The sequence below is a fragment of the Callorhinus ursinus genome, unplaced genomic scaffold (assembly GCF_003265705.2).
Source record: "Callorhinus ursinus isolate GAN/ISIS: 27379988/994484 unplaced genomic scaffold, GSC_fseal_2.0 scaffold3, whole genome shotgun sequence".
In the NCBI taxonomy this organism is placed as follows: domain Eukaryota; kingdom Metazoa; phylum Chordata; class Mammalia; order Carnivora; family Otariidae; genus Callorhinus; species Callorhinus ursinus.
In genome coordinates this window covers 11,815,915-11,837,353 of record NW_027397065.1, presented here as the reverse complement: position 1 = coordinate 11,837,353, position 21,439 = coordinate 11,815,915, and the positions used below count along the sequence as shown (strand labels likewise).

Here is a 21,439-nt window from a genome sequence, read left to right as displayed (position 1 = left end):
CAAAGAACAAAAAATTATGTATTACATTATGCTTTCAATTCAAGTGAACAGCTATATTCTCAATTTATAAATACTCTCTATAGTCCTCTTCTTACTCAAGATTTTTTGTTATTATTTTTTAGTAAAATGAAGGTCATTTAGGGCTCTATTTTTTTTTTTTTTGAGAGAGAAAGCAAGCATGGTGGGGTGGGGGCAGAGGGAGAGGGAGATAGAATCCCAAGCAGGCTCCAAACCCAGCACGGACACCGATGTGGGGCTCAATCTCATGGCAGAGATCATGACCTGAGTCTAAATCAAAAGTTGGACGCTTAACCAAATGAGCCACCCAGGCACCCCCACTTAGGGCTATTTTCTAAGAGTTTAAAAAATTTAATATCTATTTCTTTCTTTCCATCTACTCTAGCAGTCCTGTCCAACAGAACTTTTGGTGATGATGGATATGTTCTATTGAACACATGAAATGTGAATTGTGCAACTGAGGATTTGAATTTGTAATTTTTTAATCTTAAATTTAAACATTGTCAAATGTGGCTACTGGCTACTGGATTGGACAGCAAAATTGTATATTATTTTATTTTTTTACTTTAAATTTTTTTATTGTTATGTTAATCACCATACATTACATCATTAGTTTTTGATGTAGTGATCCATGATTCATTGTTTGTGCATAACACCCAGTGCTCCACGCAGAATGTGCTTTCCTCAATACCCATCACCAGGCTAACCCATCCCCTCACCCTCCTCCCCTCTAGAATCCTCAGTTTGTTTTTCAGAGTCCATTGGCTCTCATGGTTCGTCTCCCCCTCCGATTTACTCCCCTTCATTCTTCCCCTCTTGCTGTCTTCTTTTTCTTAACATATATTGCATTATTTGTTTCAGAGGTACAGATCTGTGATTCAACAGTCTTGCACAATTCACAGCGCTCACCATAGCATTACTCAGAAGTCTAGGACTAAGAAATTCTAGGTAACAATGTTTTATAATAATCTTCCAACTTTATTATCATTTATATAAACAATGTACTTGTAACTTTTTACCTCTGTCTCCACCTTTCCCATCTTCTTTTTGAGTGCCACATTGTCAGGTTAGGAGGGTCCTTAATGATTAAATTTAACAATATTTAATACTCGAATCTCTTCTAGAGGACATTCTATGTCTATATAGGTAGTCTCTCTGAGAACTGCCAGAGATGGATATCATAATATCTTTCATTTAAAAAATATATATATATTTATATATATTTTTGTGCCAGTACTATATATATATATATATATATATATATGCCAGTACTATATATATGTATAGATCTAGAAACAACAAAAATACATGGAAGTTAAATAACATGCTACTAAACAATGAATGGGTCAACCCAAAAATTGAAGAGGAAATAAAAAAACACATGGAGACAAATGAAAATGAAAATACAATGGTCCAAAATCTTTGGGATACAGCAAAAGCTGTCCTAAGAGGGAAGATTATAGCAATACAGGCCTATCTCACAAAAAAAGAAAGATCTCAAATTAACAGCTTACACCTAAGGACCTAGAAAAAGAACAGCAAAGCCTAAAGCTAGCAGAAGGAAGGAAATAATAAAGATTAGAGCAGCAGTAAATGAAACAGAGACTAAAAACCCAATAGAACAGATCAATGAAACCAGGATCTGGTTCTTTAAAAAGATGAACAAAATTGAAAAACCTTTATCTAGATTCACTGAAGAGAGAGAGTGGACTCAATTTCAGAAATGAAGGAGGAGAGAGAGAAACAACAATTTACACCTAGAAATATAAAGGATTATAAAAGAATATGAAAAATTATATGCCAACAAATTGGACAACCTTTAAAGAAATGGATAAATTCCTAAAACATATAACTTCATAAAACTGAATCAGGAAGAAACAGAAAACCTGAATACAATGATTACTAGCAATGAAATTGAATCAGTATTCAAAAATCTCCCAATAAACAAGTCCAGGACCAGATGACTTCCCAGGAGAATTCTACTAAACATTTAAAGAAGATTTAAAACTTACTCTTCTCAAACTGTTCCAAAAAATAGAAGAGGAAGGAAAGCTTCCAAATTCATTCTGAGGCCAGCATTACCTTGATACCAAAACTAGATTAAGACATCACACACAAATAGAGCGCCTGGGTGGCTCAGTTGGTTAAACATCTGCCTTCAGCTCAGGTCATGATCTCAGGGCCCTGGGATTGAGCCCCGCATCTGGCTCCCTACTCAGCAGGGAGTTTGCTTCTCCTTCTCCCTCTGCCTCTTCCCCCTTACTCATGCTCTGTCTCTCAAATTAATAAAATCTTAAAAAAAAAATACATTACACACAAAAAAGAAAACTACAGGCCAATAAGTGATGAACACAGATGCAAAAATTCTCAACAAAATATTAGCAAGCTAAATCCAACAGTATATTAAAAAAACAATTCACCACCATCAAGTGGGATTTACCCCCAAGATGCAAGAGTGGGTCAATATTCACAAATCAACATGACACATCACATCAACAAAAGAAAGGATAAAAACCATATGATCATCTCAATAGATACAGAAAAAGCATTTCACAAATTACAATATCCATTCATGAAAAAAAAAACCTCAACAAAGTAGGTTTAGAGGGAACATAACATAATAAAGGCCATTTATGAAAAACCCACAGCTAACATCATCCTTAAGGGTGAAAAACTGAGAGCTTTACCTCTATGATCAAGAACAAGACAAGGATGTCAACTCTCACCACTTTTATTCAACATAGTACTGAAGTCCTAGTTATAGTAATCAGACAAGAAAAAGAACTAAAAGGCATTTAAATTGGTAAGGAAGAAGTAAAACTGCCACTATTTAGAGATGACATGATACTATATATAGAAAACCCTAAAAGATTCCACCAAAAAACTACCAGAAGTGATAAATTCAGTCAAGTTGCAGGATACAAATTCAATATACAAAGATCTGTTGTATTTCTGTACATTAATAATGAATTAGCAGAAAGAAAAATTAAGAAAACAAATAAATTAAGGGCGCCTGGGTGGCTCAGTTGGTTAAGCGACTGCCTTCAGCTCGGGTCATGGTCCTAGAGTCCTAGGATCAAGTCCCGCATCGGACTCCCTGCTCAGCGGGGAGTCTGCTTCTCCCTCTGACCCTCCTATCTCTCATGCTCTCTGTATCTCATTCTCTCTCTCTCTCAAATAAATAAATAAAATCTTTAAAAAAAAAAAAACAAATAAATTAAGAAAAAGAATAAAATGCATATGAATAAACTGAACCAAGGAAGTGAAAGACCTGTACTTTGAAAAACTGTAAGACATTAATGAAAGATACTAAAGAAGATACAAAGAAATGGAAAGATATTCCATGCTCATGCATTGGGAGAACCAATATTGTTAAAATGTCCATGCTATACAAAGCAATCTACAGATTTAATGCAATCCCTATCAAAATATCAACAGCATTTTTCATAAAACTAGAATAAACAATACTAAAATTTATACACAACCACAGAAGGCCCCAAATAGCCAAAGCAATCATAAGAAGAATAAAAATATGGAGGTATCACAGGATGCCTGGATGCTCAGTTGGCCAACATCGAACTCTTGGTTTTGGCTCAGGTCATGATCTCCCAATCATGAGATTGAGCCCTGAGCTGGGCTTTGTGCTCAGCACAGTCAGCTTGAGATTCTCTCCCTACCCTTCTGCCCCATCCCGTCCTTGCACCCTCTGTCTTCTCTAAAATAAATAAGTAAAATCTTAAAACAAAAACAGAAACAAAAAACAAAACAAAAAAAAAAAAACTGGAGGTATTACAATCCAACATCTCATGCTTGCTTCGGCAGCACATATACAATCCAACATCTCAAGGTTAATTACAAAGCTGTTGTAATCAAAACAGTATAGTACTGGCACAAAAATAGACACATCGATCAATTGGAACAGAATAGAAAACTTAGAAATAAACCCATAATTATATGGTTAATTAATCCATGGCAAAGAAGGCAAGAATATATGAGAAAAAGACCATCTCTTGAACAGATGGTGCTGGGAAAACTGGACAGCAAAATGAGAAAAAACAAAACTGGACCACTTTCTTATGCCATACACAAAAATAAACTCAAGACCTAAATGTGAGACCTGAAACCATAAAATTTCTAGAAAAAAACACAGGCAGTAATCTCTGACATCAGCTGCAGTAACATTTGTCTAGGTATGTCACCCAAGGAAAACAAAAGCAAAATTAAACTACTGGAACTGCACCAAAATAAAATCCTTTTGCCCAGCAAAGAAAGCCATCAACAAAACAAAAAGACAACCTACTGAATGGGAGAAAATATATGAAAAGAATTTATCTAATAAGAGGTTAATATCCAAAATTATAAAGAACTTAGACAACTCAACACCCAAAAACAATCTAATTAAAAATGGGCAGAAGATATGAACAGACATTTCTCCAAAGAAGATATCCAGATGGCCGAGAGACACATGAAAAGATTCTCGACATCCCTTATCATCAGAGAAATGCATATCAAAACTACAATGAGATTATCACCTCACACCTATCAGAATGGCCAAAATCAAAACACAAGAAACAAGTTTGACAAGGACATGGAGAAAAAGGAACCCTCGTGCAACTGGTGGTAATGCAAGCTGGTGCAGCGAATGTGAAAAGTAGTATGGAGGTTCCTCAAAAGATTAATAAATTAAAAAAAAATTAAATACTAAATTTATGGTCCAGTAATTCTATTACTGGGTATTTGCCCAAGGGAAATGAAAACACTAAATGGAAAAGATATATGCATTGTGTTTACTGCAGCATTATTTACAATAGCTATGGTATGGAAGCAACCCAAGTATGCATCCAGACATGAATGAATAAAGAAGATGTGGTTGCTATATAAAGGAGTATTACTCAGCCATAAAAAATATAAAATCTTGCTATTTGCAACAACATGGATGAATCTAGAGGGTATAATGCTAAGTGAAATAAGTCAGTCAGAGAAAGCCAAATACCACATAATTTCACTCATATGTGGAATTTAAGAAACAAAAGAAACCAATGAAGAAAAGAAGAGACAAAATAAACCAAACTCTTAAATACAGAGAACAAACTGGGGGCTGCCAGAGGGGAGGTAGATGGGTGGATGGCTGAAACCAGTGATGGGAATTAAAGCATAACTCATCATGTTGAGCAATGAGTAATGTACAGAACTGATGAATCCTTATATTGCTATATCTGAAACTAAAAGAACACTGTATATTAATTATAATTGAAATAAAAAAACAGCACTTTTCAGAAAGTAAGAAACTGACATGAGTGACAAACTTAACTGAAAGAAAAGGTCAAAATTACATAGTGAGAGGAGTTACAAGTTAAAGTATAATTAGGAGTTGGCCAGGTATTTGTAGAATGCAGGAATGGAGCTATATTTAGGCAGAGAAAACATAAGAGCAAAGGAATAGGCAATGAAAAATAGTTTAGCCACTGGGCACATTGGGGAAAATAATGATGAAAATGGAGACACATATAGCATCTAAATCACAAAAGGTCTTACATGTTTTGCTAAGGAATTTCAACTGTCTTTGATACATAATGTGTAAGTTAATTGAAAACTTTCATCTGGGAAATGACAACATCACTTTGGAAAGAGTATACTGAGGTACTCTGGAAGATAAATTAAAGGGAAAAATACAGAATCAAGATCAATAAAAGCAGACATTGAATTAGTTTATATAAGAAGAAATGAAAGCTTGATGACAGTAATGAAAGAAAGAAGCAGATTTGGAAATTAGAAAGCATGTCAGCCACACAACCCATATATCCTCACATTCTATACCAGTGCTGGGCTAGTAATGTGTTAGAATTGTGTTTACATCTCAGTCATCTTCAAAACTAAAGGAACTGTTTTTTATCATTTTATCCCCAGAGTATAGCACAGGACCTGGCTCCCAATAAATACTCAATAAACATTTGCTGAAGAATGAATGATGCATGCTATCTAGATGATTAGCTCACTTCAAATATATCACAACCAAGACAGAAAATGAATCTTTATCAATCTCAAAGACATAACCAAAGGTCTAGCCTTTGCCTGGCTAGTCAAGTATCCTTTCCCTCACTACTATGGAGCCCTAAAACTGAGCACTTAGATAAAAAGAAAAGTACTTTCTAGACAAAGGCAGGCTGTATCAGATACAAGGAGTTATCAGAGAAGAAAAACAATTAGTGGATTTGGTAGGAAGAGAAACAGAAAGGATTTCCAGAGAAACATTTTCAAGACAAAGGAAAAATCTAGGAAGATGACATGCAGAAACACAAAAGGAATGACTATCTAGGAAAGTTTCAAAATTCATACAGTTACAATGTTTACACTTTTGATTACCAAAATTTGATGACCATATTCAATAAATTTTAATTAGATTTTAATATGCACACATATCATTAAAAAGAATAAAAAATAAAAATAATGATTTGGCTTTCCTGTTTATTTCATGTATTCATTAAACTCTTTTTTGGTAAATAAACTAAATGACAAATATGACCAATCTAGACTTGGCCTTTTCATTTTTTTTGTTTATTTTTTTTTTAGAGAAAGGAGAGAACGCATGAGCAGAGGGGAGAGAGAAAGAGAGAATCCCAAGCAGGCTCCACACCCAGCATGGAGCCCAACATGGGGCTCGATCATGAGATCATGATCTGAGCTGAAATCAAATGTCAGATGCTTAACTGACTGAGCCACTCAGGTACCCCTCGACTTGGCCCTTTTTTGAGAGTTTTAAAATAAATACAACACACATATTATACACTCACATTTTCTAAAATGAAATTTACTTCTTTCATTTATATCTAAAACATAACACATAGCTTTGCGCAGTGGCAGTATTGTAGCCAATGAGGTTTATCAGAGGCGCGATTGTTGCTAATTGAAAACTTTTCCCTATATCTAAAACATACACAACAAAACTGTGAGATGAAATTTAGCATACCCACATGTCATATTTCCTTACCTGATAAGCACTTCTATTAGAGACCATGCTCCTTTCATACAAGTTGGGCACTGAAACAGCTCTAAGTAATACCGTGACATGGCTGGGGACTTCCAAGGAGGATGTAGGTGAAGAAGGGCTGACAATATATGAAAGTATCGGCCAGAAAACGTATCTACGTTATCCTGTTATTTAAAAATAAACAAATAAAACACTATAGCTAAAAGTACACTTTGACCAGTTACTTCAGTCTAAAACTGTAATAACTCCGACCTAAACTTTCTTGCCTAATACATGTGTTTGGACAAAGGAGATCAAATGGAAGTTATCATATTTAGCTAGTGAAATACTACAACTGAGAAAGGCAGATTCTAAATACGTATCTATACGTTAAGTAATCCCAGGTATTGAGATTTACAAGAAATGTCCATTTTAATTTTCATGATTATAGTGAGATAAGAGTTCCCAAATGTGACCTGAAAGGAATTAAAGGTACAAAGCTTTTCATGTAATATGCTTAGTTATCACCAACATTAGTCTGACATAGCTTACACCTGTTATTTCTTCAAATTGGCACTGTGATGAAGAACATAATTAGAAAGCTACCTTTGAAAAGCTGTTCTTACTAGCTTTCACAGTTTAAGGAATATGCTTATTGTCTGTGTATACTGTGAATAAAAATGATTATTATCACTGTACAAATGGCTTTCTAGATCACTGTTATCATATTTTTATGTTAGATACTTTACTGCCACAGGAAAAAAATCAGATAAATTTTTCCCAAGAGAAAATTATCTTGGAGATTCTAAGAAAATAAATTAAATCACTCAGAGTAGTACCTAGAAAATAGTTTAAAAATAGAAATGGGCATCTAAGGTCTTGATCTCACTGGGGGCCACCAAAGAGAGCTGATGCCCAGTCCTATAATCCTTATGGGGGGAGATCCATGCTCCCACCTGGACACACACAGGAAAACAGGCTTTCACAAAAGTGCTAGCTCTTAGCTTCACGATGGGATTATTCAGAATGAACCCCTAACGGGGTTAGTATTCCTCTCCCCTCTGCACCTTCTTCTGCATCAACCGTCCTGAGGATGTACCCTCCTCCTCCAGAGTAGTAGTAGAATATACTTCTCCCACCCCAAACCAGTCTCGGAGGGATTGAAGAATGACTCAATTTCCTCAGTGCATTCATAAAACAGTTCACCCAGTGAAGACAAGGAAGATGACTGACAATGCTGTCCTGCTTTTTCTGACATCCTGCACCAGGTAATTGTTGTTTTTTAAGTCTTATGATATAATCAGTATAATTTCACCTCCTGAATTCGGATGAATTCTGGGACATAACCAAGATCAGGCTATAGACGTCTAAGACTGAAGGCCATGGACTAGATCCTGGTGAACTCGCCAAGGCAGAGCCCCTGTGAGATGATCCTATAGCACCCAAGCAATCCTTGCTTTTGTGACACCCAGTCCCCAGTGTGTAACTTCAAATTCCTATAAATCCATTAAGGTCCCATTTTGTCTCTCATTGCTGGGTCAGTTGTATTATGACTACTATCTAGTAAACTGTGAATTTTTAGTAAATGTTCTATAGTAACTCCAAATACAAAATACACACACAAAAAAAGTAAAAATAAAGAAAGAAAGAAGAAATTGTAAGAAGTGGGTACTAGATTTCCTATTAAAACGAGGGGAAAAAATACTGAAAAGAGAAATTAACTGTAAATATACAAAAAACGAGAATGTTCATATTTTAACATTCTCTTAAAGATTGTAAACTCTTAATACTGCTCATACCTGTAGAATGTTCTCTAGTAGAGCATGAAGAAGGCATACAGGAGGGATATAATGTGCTTGTAAAGAGGAAAGTTCTTCAATTGCTTCTTTAAAAAACTGTCCTTCTATGAGACTTTCAATTAAATTTAATACACCTCTGGGAAATTCAGCATTTTTAACCTAAAAAAAATAAAGATTCTATGACTCAAAGAAGGAAAAAAAATTCTGGGAGCAAATCTTAAATTAGTAAGGAGACTTAAAATTTTCTCATCTGTAAAATGAAGATAATTCCTGTCCTTCACGACTTCATAGGATTGTTATGTGGTTCACAAAAAGATTATTTATACAAATATGTTTTATAGCTATAAGGCACTACAAAAATACACAATATTAATTGATTTATTTTTCTCTGTTGCCTTAAATAGTAAGGGGAAATACTACCACTAAAAGAAAACTTGAAAAGGCATTTGCTAAGTATGGCTGATAATGAGGAGACCTCAGGCAGAGCTACAAATACACATAGTTCTTTAGGGGCAAAATTATTTTTTGGTTTTCTTTTAAATGTATAAGCAAACTATATCCATTAAGATATACTAAATATATTAAGATGTCATCAAGCACAATATTTGCTATAGGGTCACAGAATCACTCTGAGGGTGCATATTAATATAAACTCTAAGAGTTCCATGAAGTACATTCCCCTTGGTCAAAATATTTTTAACAGCCAAAATAACTACACCCAACTAGCAGAGAATTAAAATACTCTGAAAAGACTACATGAAATAAATTTTAAAGGATACAAAGGAAATAATATACTTTTAAAAATATTATACTGAAAATTTAATCTAGAAGTAATAATTATGAAAGCTATGAAATGTGATAACAGTGCTACATAACTCATCCATGATGAGCACAAGTTAAGTTTTTAATTCTTGTTATCAGTTTGTACTACCATATGCAATTTTTTGGAGCTTTGTCAGAATATTATTTTTCTTTTTCATTTCTGATTAGAAAAAGTACATTTCAAGTTTGACAGGAGGCTTTGTTATGCAGACAACACATTCCTTTATATCAAAGTAACTAAAAACAGCAAAACACAAAGCTTACTTTTTTGACTCCATCACCACCCTACTCCAAGCCCCTTACCTCAATATTGTACACTGGTTGTTTATCTATTCTAATGCAGCTGTATCTGATAGCCTACAAAAGAGAAAACACATTACCAAAATTAAGCATCTTTTTAGGTAGAAAATTACATTTCAGTGTACAAAAAATAAAACCTTGGGCAAACTTACACAATGGACTCAGGTGCACCTTAATAGCCATAATTGATCTGATACTGATACACATTTACTCAGACTAGTATCTTCCATTATTTTAAAGTAATAGCACACTCATAAATGTGAACATTCTCTATTTTCTCTTTCTAAACTAACTTAAAAAATAAAGTCATATTCCTTTGAAGACCTGAAGAGGTCTACTGTCCTTAGTATTTTAATAATTAGAAATATAAATGAGAGAACATTTTGTATAAAAGTCCACAGAAGAAAAAAAGGTGGTCATGTTTTCTATATAATAACATGTAGAATCTTTATTGTTTTAAAATACCTATAATTATGTATTTGTTTAAAAGATTATACTGGAAAAATACTCGTAACCAACATAAAAAGAGATAATGTTCTGATTATATAAGGAGTTCTAGATACTATGATATAAAATAACCTAATGGACAACTGAAAAAGAATATAAGCAAGCAGATGACAAAGACAGAAATACACAAATGGCAAGTGAAGGTATAAAATATGCTCAAACTTACTACTGCCAAAAGAAATACAAATTAGAACAATGATAAAGCTCTGGCTTCCACTTAGGATGTAGAAGTGAACACCCATAACCCTCTGGGTAAGGGAAGAGGAAAACAAAATCTTTACCCCTGGAGAAGGGAAAGAAAAGATCATGGTCCCAAATCATTAGCAATCCCCTACCACTGGGGGCAGGGCAAGATCACTGAGAAAGTCCTTCCCCCAAAACTCTAAAGGACTGCCTAACACTGAGGCTGACTCAGGTCATCAGAAAAGGGCCTCGACATCAAATATCAGGCTAGCAAGCATTTTACTTTATTTTTTTCATTTTATTATTATTATTATTTCTTTTAGAGAGGGAGACAGAGACAGAAAGAGAGAGGGGAGAGAAGGGTAATGGGTAGAGGGAGAGGGGGAGAGGCAGAAAGGGAGAGAGAAAATCTCTCTCTCTGGGCTCGATCTCACAACACTGAGATCATAGTCTGAGCCGAAATCAAGAGTCAGACGCTTAACCGACTGAGCCACCCAGGCGGCCCAAGCTGGCAAGCATTTTAGCACCAAGATACAGCAGTCTATAGACACCTAATTTATCTGTAGCTTTACTGAGCTATAAATGGCAGAGAATTCAGCTTATTTATTAAGTGTACAAAGATATTACTGTTCATAACAAATTAATAAACAGAAAATTTTAAGACACATTAAACATAATAATGAGTCATTACTATTATTATTATATTTTGGTTCTACTAGAGAAGGATAGGAAATATAGAAAATTTTAGTATGCCAGGTTCTACCTGAGCTCTATATATGTGCTTCCTTAACTCATTTTTTATTTCAGTAATATCCACATCTGTCCTGACATCGTTGGTTTTTGATTCTTTGGCACGATCAGCAAAAACAGAATTCTTCATTTCTTTCTGCATACATGTAAAAGTACTTTAGACAATGTACTAAAGACAATATCACCACAAATGTTAAGTATCATAATAAACAACAGAATACAAGAACACATTCATGCAGCATTAACCGCAACAAAGATCCTTAAAATCATAATTTATAATAATTATACAATGAAATAAAAAGTTTAAAAAAAAGCAAACATTTTAATTTGGAAAGTTTTACCTACGGTAATTTTCCTTCTAACCTGTTCCCAATCTTTCTTGGAATCTCCTCCCTCAGCCCCTTTGTTGCCATGGTCACACATAACATGATTCATTATTTATTTACCTTTATCATTTTTCTGAAGATCCTTCTGAATATATGATACAAACATGGTACAGTTTAGATAAAATCAAGTTATACTTTAGAATAATGAACTCAAGAAGGATCCCGTTCAAAAGACAAGTTATCTTATTAAAAATGATCTGTATTATACCAGGGAAGAACAAGACAAAAACTAAAATTTAGATTACAATGCATTACCCAAACTACATACACATGTAGTCTTAAGGTATTTTTATTTTAGGAATTTTAGCCTCTTTTTTTTTTCAGAACCTTTGTTTCTTTTACTTTTTGTGACATTCAGGCAAAACAATGTATTTGAATATCCTGATTATTAATTCAGATATCCTTGTGTATGCATGTAAAAAATACTGTCCTTATAAGCCAAAGTTAATTACAAGATTAGTTATGAATATCACACCAGATCAACTGAAGACCATTTTTTTTCATAAGACATGCAGGTTATATTTGACACCGCAAGCAATTATAAAATAAGATTATATGTCTAGATTACATTATGGAAGCCAAAGAGAATTAACTGTTTAGCTTAGCTTACAAAGTTTTACCTGATCTCTATATATGTGCTTTCTTGAGGTACTTTTAATTTTGTTATGTTCAATGTCTTTCCTGGAATCTCTTTCATTTTCTTTTTTGCGTTTTTTCCTCAAAGTATAACTCCTTTGAATATCTTCATCCTTTTTCTTAATTTCCTTCTACAAGTATTTAGACCACAATTAAATCTCAACATGAATGATACGTGTTACAAAATCCAAATAAACTCAAGAGTATGACTTACAACACAAGTAAACAACATTAAAAAATAGTTTTGCAGAAGAGGAAATCTCATCCACTGTTAAAGTGGGTCTACATTAGTAAAACATTTTGGAAAACAGTTGGGCATTACCTGTTACAGTTAAACATGCACAGTCCTTATTACGACCCAGCAATCCACCCCAAGGAATATATCCTAAGCTAGAGAAACTCTTGAACATGTGCACCAAGAGTCGTGTAAGAAAATGTTCACAGTGTTCATGGCACAACTCTTCATAACTGCAAAAACCAAGCAAGCAGACACAAACCAAGAAAACGAAACCCAAATTTACTTATATCAGTAAGTAAAATGGTTAAAGATAGAGTTGCAAATCAATGGATCAATTAAACATTATATATGCCAGTAAAAAAGAAAAAAAGCAAGTCACAGAAGACTATCAATACCACCAATTACAAAAAGTTCATTAACAGGGAAAACTAAGCAATATATTGCTAGAGATAAGCACACAGCTGACAAAACTATAATGAAAAACAAGAAAACAAAACAAATGCCAAGACAGAGGTCACCCAGGGGAAAGAGAGAAAGAGGATACAGTTTGGGAATGACACACAGTAGGGTCTTACGAAACTGGTAATGCTCTATTTCTTAACCTAGCTGGTGGATACATAACACTCCCTGTATTCTTTTTAAAATCGTACACAAATGCCTTATAAACATCTCTGTACACGTAAGTTAGAAGAAACGATTTTATGAATATCATTACATTCGACATATTTAGAAAAGAGTTGTAAAATAAAAATTATTTTTCACTTGGAAGGTCTTACCTGACTTCCACACGTGTGCCTTCTTAAGGCATCTCTCATTTTCACAAATTTCAAATCTCTACTAGAATCTCTGAATTTTTCTTTTTTGTGATGTTCAGTCAAAAGAGAACTAACATTAACATCTTCATCATGATTTTGCATTTCTTTCTACATGTAAGAATACTTCAGTTAGACTGTGGGTGAAACATAGCCTTAACACAACCAGTGCAAGTCACAACAGAAAAACCCACTCAGGAAGGTAGGTTTTCTAAAACATACATACAAGATTACAGTAAAGATCCTTGTAAATTGTATTACATCTTAGTTACATTAAAATGAAGCAGAGAAATGTAGATTTTTAATTCAGAAAGGTTTATATTGTGTTCACATATACATTTCATGTAGGTACTTTCATTAACTTAATCTTTCTTGGAATCTCTGCTTTTATTCCTCCCCCATTTGTCATATGATTAGTCAAAAACAGAATTTGGTTATCTTCATTATTTTATTTTTCCAAGTATTTCTTTTTTAATTTTTAAAGCTTTTCATTAATTTACTTGAGAGCAAGAGAGAGAGAGAGAGAACACAGAGGGAGAGAGAGAAGCAGACTCCCTGCTGAGCAGAGAGCCAGACGCGGGACTCAATCCCAGGACCCTGAAATCATGACCTGAGCCAAAGGCAGACGCTCAACTGAGCCACCCAGGTGCTCCTATTTTTCCAAATATTTCTAAAAGTAATTTTGGACCCTAAACCAAATAGAATCTTGCCATTATTAGGCATATCAGATAAAAAATCTCAAAAAATCATTTTATAGAACATATAGTTACAATAAAAATCAGTGAGTATTAAAATTGTTTATTCATTATACAAAGTTATATTATATATGCATTATATATTATATATATTCATTATATTAGTTACAAGCATACAATGTAGTGATACAACAATTCTATACATTACTCAATGCTCATTATGGTAAGTGTGCTCTTAATCCCTGTCACCTATCTCATCCATCCTGCCCCCACCTTCCCTCTGGTGACCATTAGTTCTCTATGTTTAGGAGTCTGTTATTTTGTACAAGGAAACTTATTTTTAAAAATAGAAAGTTCTACCTGAATTTTAGTGTTATACAATATAAACTGATGTATTTTCATATCCCTATCTTTCATGTAATCTCCATTTGATTCATTTTCCATGTTAAAAAAAAAAATTTCAGTAACTCCCATCATTTTACATTCTTTTCTGAATGTCAAAATTTTTATACTGTGGCTTATGATGCATTTTTCTCAGACAGATTAGCTCAAAAAGCCTTTTATTAAGACCATGTACGTGGGGGCGCCTGGGTGGCTCAGTTGGTTAATTGACTGCCTCCGGCTCAGGTCATGATCCTGGAGTCCCGGGATCAAGTCCCGCATCGGGCTCCCTGCTCAGCAGGGAGTCTGCTTCTCCCTCTGACCCTCTTCCCTCTCGTGCTCTCTATCTCTCATTCTCTCTCTCTCAAATAAATAAATAAAAATCTTTAAAAAAAAAAGACCATGTACGTGTAATTAATCATAGAAAGCAGTCTTATAAATCACATAAATATCAACTACTTCAGAAAAGCCAGAAAAAAATTGTATTAATATTTTAATCTGTTGTAAAGTTTTATCTAATCTCTCATATATAATTTAAGGCACTGTTGAGTTTATGAAGTTCCAGTTCTTCAAGCTCTCTTTGTACAATTTTTGACAGTTGTATTAAAAGCAGAATTTTTCTTTCTACTCACATTTAAAAATATTTTAGTTTAGGGGTGCCTGCGTGGCTCAGTCAGTTGAACGTCCAACTCTTGGTTGTGACTCTTGGTTGAGCCAACTTAGGTGGACTCAGGTTGTGATCTCAGGGTCACTGTGTGCTGTGCAGGGAATCTGCTACTTTCCCTTTCCCTCTCCCTCTGCCCCTCCCCACCTCACGTGCCCTCTTTCTCTCTCAAATAAATAATCTTTAAAAAAAATTTTAGTTTAGACTAAGTAATAATAACTAATAGGCCAAGGATTTGGTAAATCAACCACAGAATCTGTTTTATAAAACACAGTATGATATTTAGCATAATTAAACATTAGCTATTCTAGAGTAGAAGTAGTAATGCCTTTTTTTGGTTGCTATATGAAAAGTTTTACATGAGAGCCGCATATACACTTTCTTAATCTACTTTTCATTGCTCCAAGTTCAAAGTCCTTCCTGTTTGTTTTCCTTATTAAATCAGAATAGAATTCATTTGTATCATTTAAAATATTTTTGTTCAATATGCAGCATAAATACTAGACTTTAGATCATGAATCATGAATATACATATTGCTGAGAGAGAAGAATCCTTTATAAGAAATATACTTCTATTAAACATTCACGGGAATTTTAAGTATTTCTCGTGTTGAAAACACACTACATGTTAGGAACTGTGTTTCTATATGCACATATGCATTATTTCAATAAGAGTCTCAAAAACAGATACATAGGGCAATATCTTGAACAAGCTCAAATCACAGATGATAAAACACAGAGCTGGGTTCAAATACTGGCTCTGATTTCAAAATTCGTGTAATTTCTACCATACAGTGCTTCTCAAATAATTATTTAAGAACGAGAAATGAACATTTTTTGGCCCATAAAGTTTTACCTGGGTTCTATACATGGTCTCTTTTAAGGCACCTTTCATTTCAAGAAATCCCACATCTTTCCAGAAATCTTTGTTTTTTTCCTGATTGCTATGTTTATTCCAAACAGAATGGCTCTGGGAATCTTCATCATTCTGAATTTCTTTCTGTATGTATATATAAATGGTTCAGGCAATTAATTAAGTATAATTTCAACAACATATACTTTTTATGTTACCCTACTTTATCTAACTGCAAAAGAAGGTAAAATCCCTTCTCCTAAATCAAAAGTTAAAAAACAGCAGTAAATTCTTTCAAGGAAAATAATTCAAAACAAAAGTCCTGAATAATAAAAGTGATTTCTGTGTATCTTCAAAAAATATAATGCTTTGTTGGTCTAGTAACAATCAATCCTTTTCATTAATAATCATGAACAGAAATATTTTATCTAGTTCCTGTCCAAGTTAAAGATCCAATGTAGATAAAAAAGTTTCAGATTATAGATTACTTCTATTTTTCAGCTTTTTACTGATAAGACTTCTCATCTACAAGTCTACTACAAAGAGGAAAAGAGGCTTAATGAAGAATTCACAGGTCTTATTTTACTTGAATAGCAATAAACAATTATTTTCACCTAACTTTATCTCAAATATTTAAATTTTTCTTGCCAAGAAATCCATAATGAATTCATACACCACCGACCAATGATGTTAAAGACAGTGACATATGTATCTATACATAGAATTCTAAAAGTTCAGCAAAATAAAGAGATGAGAGTAAAAATGAGTCTGTGACATATCTTACAATGTGCTTAAGGAAGGGTATTATTCAGAGATTCACTACCTTTACACAGATGTAAGAGAATCACTGTCCTCCTAAGGAACAATTATGATATAAGCTGAAATGTGTAAGGCCTATGGTATCATCTTTGGTTCCCTTTCACTTGTACTGGGATTCCTATGTAGATGTGAGGGTCTTTTAGCAGGCTGCAAACCTCCAATCAAAGAACAATTCCTGAGAGTACCTGACAGACTTTCTAGTTACTCAAGAAAGTAAAACTGAAAACTAAGAAAAATCAAGACTTTTCTTCCTTCCTATTCCAGGCATCAAAGAAAGAATTGCTCTGAATGTACAAACAATAATTTTTGTTAAGGACAACTTGAAGTGGGATAAAAGCGAGTTTCTGGCTTCAAATTTAAACCTGGTTGACAATGGGAGGATAAATCCTTACAGCCCAGAACATCAAGAAAGGTCTACAATACAGAACAAATTAATCTCCCATATAGATTCCAGTAACCCAGTACTGGATCCAGTAAAGCAAAAGAACATGCCATTATCATTAACAACTAGGCAAGAACATACTGTTTTCTAATCTTGAATATATTTACTTATGTATCCATTTCAAGATGTTAAATACTGATCTGTGAATTAAGATGTATGACGCAAGTACCTTACATAAATTAACTAATTAAAAACCATAACCTGATAAACTATGACATTTGGAAGCTCTTTAAAATAATTTACTTTTTATAGAGTTAAATGATCAATGTGTATTTTTCTCCAAACCACCAATATGCTAATTGACTAATATATGAAATATATAGGAATTATTTTATCTGTAAATATTTATTTATTCCTTATTTCTAATTTTTAAAAAAATTTCTTATAAAGATTTTTATTTACTTCAGAGAGAGTGAGTGAGGGAGCAGCAAGCATGAGCAGGGGAGGGACAGAGGGAGAAGCAGACTCCGTACTGAGCAGGGAGCCCGAGGTGGAGCTTGATCCCAGGATCCTGGGATCATGACCTGAGCTGAAGGCAGATGCTTAACCAACTGAGCCACCTAGGCGCCCTTCTTATTCCTTATTTTATAAATACTCCTTTGGTACCAACTATGTACTAGGTATTGTGTTAAGTGTTTATCTCCTATATGACCTATGAAAAAAGGGTCATGTCTAGTCTCTTTTATAGAGTATAATTGTGTGTTCCAAATAGATGACCAAAAGTCTACTTCTTTAGTAAATTATTCTATTATCTAGGAGTAGAGCAGCACAATGTGGCAATGACAGCTGTCCTGGCTTCTGATTCAGATACTTGATGGGGTTTACTGTTTTATGCTAGGTATAGAGAGACTCTGGTCTCTGGGTCTTAGTCCTTGATTCAGCCATGGCATCTACCACACAACTTGAATGAATTCATGACACAGGATACAGAATCAGAGAGGTCAAGCAAAGAGTACTCTATATGGTCCTTAACTAGTATCTATACCCTGATTGTTAAATGGTATCTCAAGATCTTATGATTGACTACTAGTTATGGTACTGTTAACAGCATTAGATATTTTTAACTACCAGAAAGAGACCAGGTGAATATCAAGGTTACCTAATAATACCCAAACTGAATAGAAGAAAGGGGGCTCGAGGAGAGAATACTTAAATTTTACTGAGTGCTTGACCTTAAATTTTTGGTCTGACACATGACAGTTGTAGGAGCATGGGCAAATAATTTAACCTGACTGTTCCTCATTTTGCCAACTATAAAATGAGGCTATAATACATAGACATAGGAATATGATGTTTAAAATAAGGTTAAGGGTATGTAAGAGTGCCTGGCTGTCTCCATCGGGAGAGCATGCAACTCTTGATCTTGGGTTGTGACATCAAGCCCCATGCTGGGTGGAGAAGAGAGAGAGGAAGGACAGAAGGAAGGATGGGATGGAAAGGAAAGGAAAGGAAAAAAAAGGAAAGAGGAAAAGAAAGAAAAGAAAGATAAGTAGACAGATAGATTGATCAAGGGTGCATAATGCTTAGCAGACAGCCTGGCACATAGTAATCACTCAATAAATATTAGTCCAGAGTAACAGCTGTAATAGTTCTGACAACAACCAAAGTAAGATAGTATTAGCTTCTATGTACAAAGGAAGAAATTTGGTCTCAGGATAAATGACTTTCCTGTGCACAAAAAACTAATGAATTATAAATCTGGGTCACAAATCAGTTGATCTGCCACAAAAAAAATGTATGTTTTCTTCTATCGTTCCTACTGTATTTCTTTAAGACTTTTCTGTGGTTCACTTTTTATTTTCTCTCTTAGGCAGAGAGTCAAAAGAAGTTAAGTATCGTCTTTTTTCTTTTTTGTTTTTGGTAAGGCCTTCCTTGGGCCAAACAATTGAGATACATTAGTCATTTGTTCCTCTATATTCCTGCACCTTGCACTTGATTTTGTCAATGCACAACACACACTAAATGTAATAGTTTCCATGTTCTGTTTTCACCACTAAATAGTAAGCACTTTGAAATCTGACATGTGGTCTTACTCATTTTGCCTAGCACACAGCATAGGGCCTGGTACATCAAAACTCTTCAATAAATTATCTATAAACCTGAACTAAATAGATTCCTAAATCTGTTACTCAGGAGCTCTCCAAAAAAAGTATAAGCAGGTTGAACAAAACTTTTTTTAAACAATTGCTTGTTACTTTTAACTCTGTCATTTTGCATGGCAACTCTCAGAGGATACTTCAGAATCCATCTAATGAGGAATGTGATATGCTATATGCCAAAGTGGTAGAAAAAAGAAAGAAATTACCATGAACTTAAATATTTTCTTCTCAGAAGTAATCACAAAATGCCTTCCTCATTTGGAATAGTAATGAACTCCTACCTGCCTAATCCAGAATTTATAAAACAATGTATTCTAAAACAAATATAGAGTATCTGCTACTTTTACTTGATATACTATTGCTGCCCTCCAATATTTCAGCAACTGAATCTGAATGCTGTCAAATTACTGCAGTAAAATCAGACTATGGATAAAGCATATCATATTTTACACTTTATTCATTTCTTTCCATAGAAAAAAGAAAATTCAGATACTTTTACTAATCTAGTTAAGAATGGCTTTCATTCTATTAACAGTTAAACTGTTCAGATATGTAGATCAGATAGGATGCTTTTGGCTGCAAGTAACAGAAAACCAACTCAAAGTAATGTAAATAATATGGACAGTGTTACTACCTCACAGCATGGTAATGTGGTCCAGTGCTAAGACAGATTTTAGGGTTGGCTAATCCAGCAACTAAAGGATCTTTGCAAGGATCCACATCATGTCTCTACAGTTTGCTATCTACAGGGTTGGTTTCATCTTAAGGATACTTCCCCTCATGGTCAAAATTGGCTGCATGTAATAATTTAGATTACATTCTTCCATGTTCACATCTAGCAAGAGCCAGCTGCCAGTGCTATCTCTTCAGAAGGATGAAGAAACTTCCCAGAAGTTGTTACATACTACTCTTCATGTCCCATGGATCGGAACTGGTTCACATGCCCATTCCAAGACCAATCATCGTCAAAGGCAATGAGATCATCTAGAGTCCAAGCAGATCCATCCCTTGAAATAAGGTCAAATTTCCAATCTACATTGCTGCTACTCAGTAGAGAAAGGTAATTATAGAATGATGTATTACATCTATTTTTGGAAGACTCAAAGATATTTTGTAATTTCTCTATTAATTTAACATAAAATGAGAACTCATGTGCCAGGTTTTACGCAAGATTATTCGGCTATAACTATGGAAAAGAGAGGTATCACCTTGATGACATGATCCTTTTGGTTTAAATGGGGAAAACAGATATTAACCAAGTAATCAGCCAGTTGATTCCCTGAAGAGGCATAATTATAACTGGAATTTGAATGATGAACAGAAGGCAGGCAGGCACAGAGAGTACTGGGGAGGACCTTTTCAGGGAAAAAAAGTAGCTTTTGAGAAGACAGTGAGGTAGGAAGTGGCTTTGCTGTTTAAGAAACTGGGAGAAGGCAGTTTTGTTATAGTTGAGCACAGAAAAAATTGAGCAGGATACAAGAATTCTGTGAGGAACTTTTAAGCCATGTTAGAAGTTTAGGACTTTATCCTAAAGGCAATGGGAAGCCATTGGGAGGGTTTAAGTAGGACAGTAACAAGATGAGAATTGTTTTACACAGAACATTTTGGCTGCTTCTTCTGAATGAAGTAGAATGGACAAGAAAAAAGGTAAGAGTAATTAATTACTATACTACCAAGAGTTAAAAGATAGAGAGTAATTAAGAGTCTATTTCAGGAGGGCAGGGGAAAGAGGATGAACTCAGGATGATGCTACTATAGGAAGAGAGAAGCACTGTAATCTGAGTATTTAAGATGATAAAATCAATAGGACTTGGTGATTGACAAGATGTGGGGAATAAGGGAAAGGAAGGTTTCAAGGGTGATTCCCAGGTCTCTAACATAAATTATTAGTAAAAGGTTATAGCATCTATTGAGAGGGAAACATTTAAGGAGCCAGTTTTTTCTAAAAGACCAAAGTATAGTTTTTAGATATACTGAGGTTTCTCTACCTTGAGTGACCCTTCTTAAAAATTCTTCTTTTCTTATCTCCAGAGAATTTCTTCTAGGACTGTTCCCATTCAAACAACTT

At 34.3% G+C, this 21,439-nt stretch overlaps 1 protein-coding gene and 1 pseudogene across 2 annotated transcripts in view; one reads left to right on the top strand and one right to left on the bottom strand.

The window, feature by feature from the left end:
- Window positions 1-21,439, bottom strand: part of SLF1 (SMC5-SMC6 complex localization factor 1) — a 79,788-nt gene that overhangs the window by 39,656 nt on the left and 18,693 nt on the right. For both annotated transcript variants that reach the window (XM_025866781.2, XM_073888189.1), the window contains 7 exons: window positions 16,015-16,158; window positions 13,383-13,529; window positions 12,353-12,499; window positions 11,360-11,482; window positions 9,910-9,963; window positions 8,785-8,943; window positions 7,007-7,170 (listed from right to left, as the gene is read on the bottom strand). In XM_025866781.2, coding sequence (XP_025722566.1) covers window positions 7,007-7,170; window positions 8,785-8,943; window positions 9,910-9,963; window positions 11,360-11,482; window positions 12,353-12,499; window positions 13,383-13,529; window positions 16,015-16,158 — 938 coding nt within the window. The remainder of the gene's footprint in view (window positions 1-7,006; window positions 7,171-8,784; window positions 8,944-9,909; window positions 9,964-11,359; window positions 11,483-12,352; window positions 12,500-13,382; window positions 13,530-16,014; window positions 16,159-21,439) is intronic.
- On the top strand, window positions 6,862-6,992 carry LOC112820538 (U4 spliceosomal RNA; annotated as a pseudogene).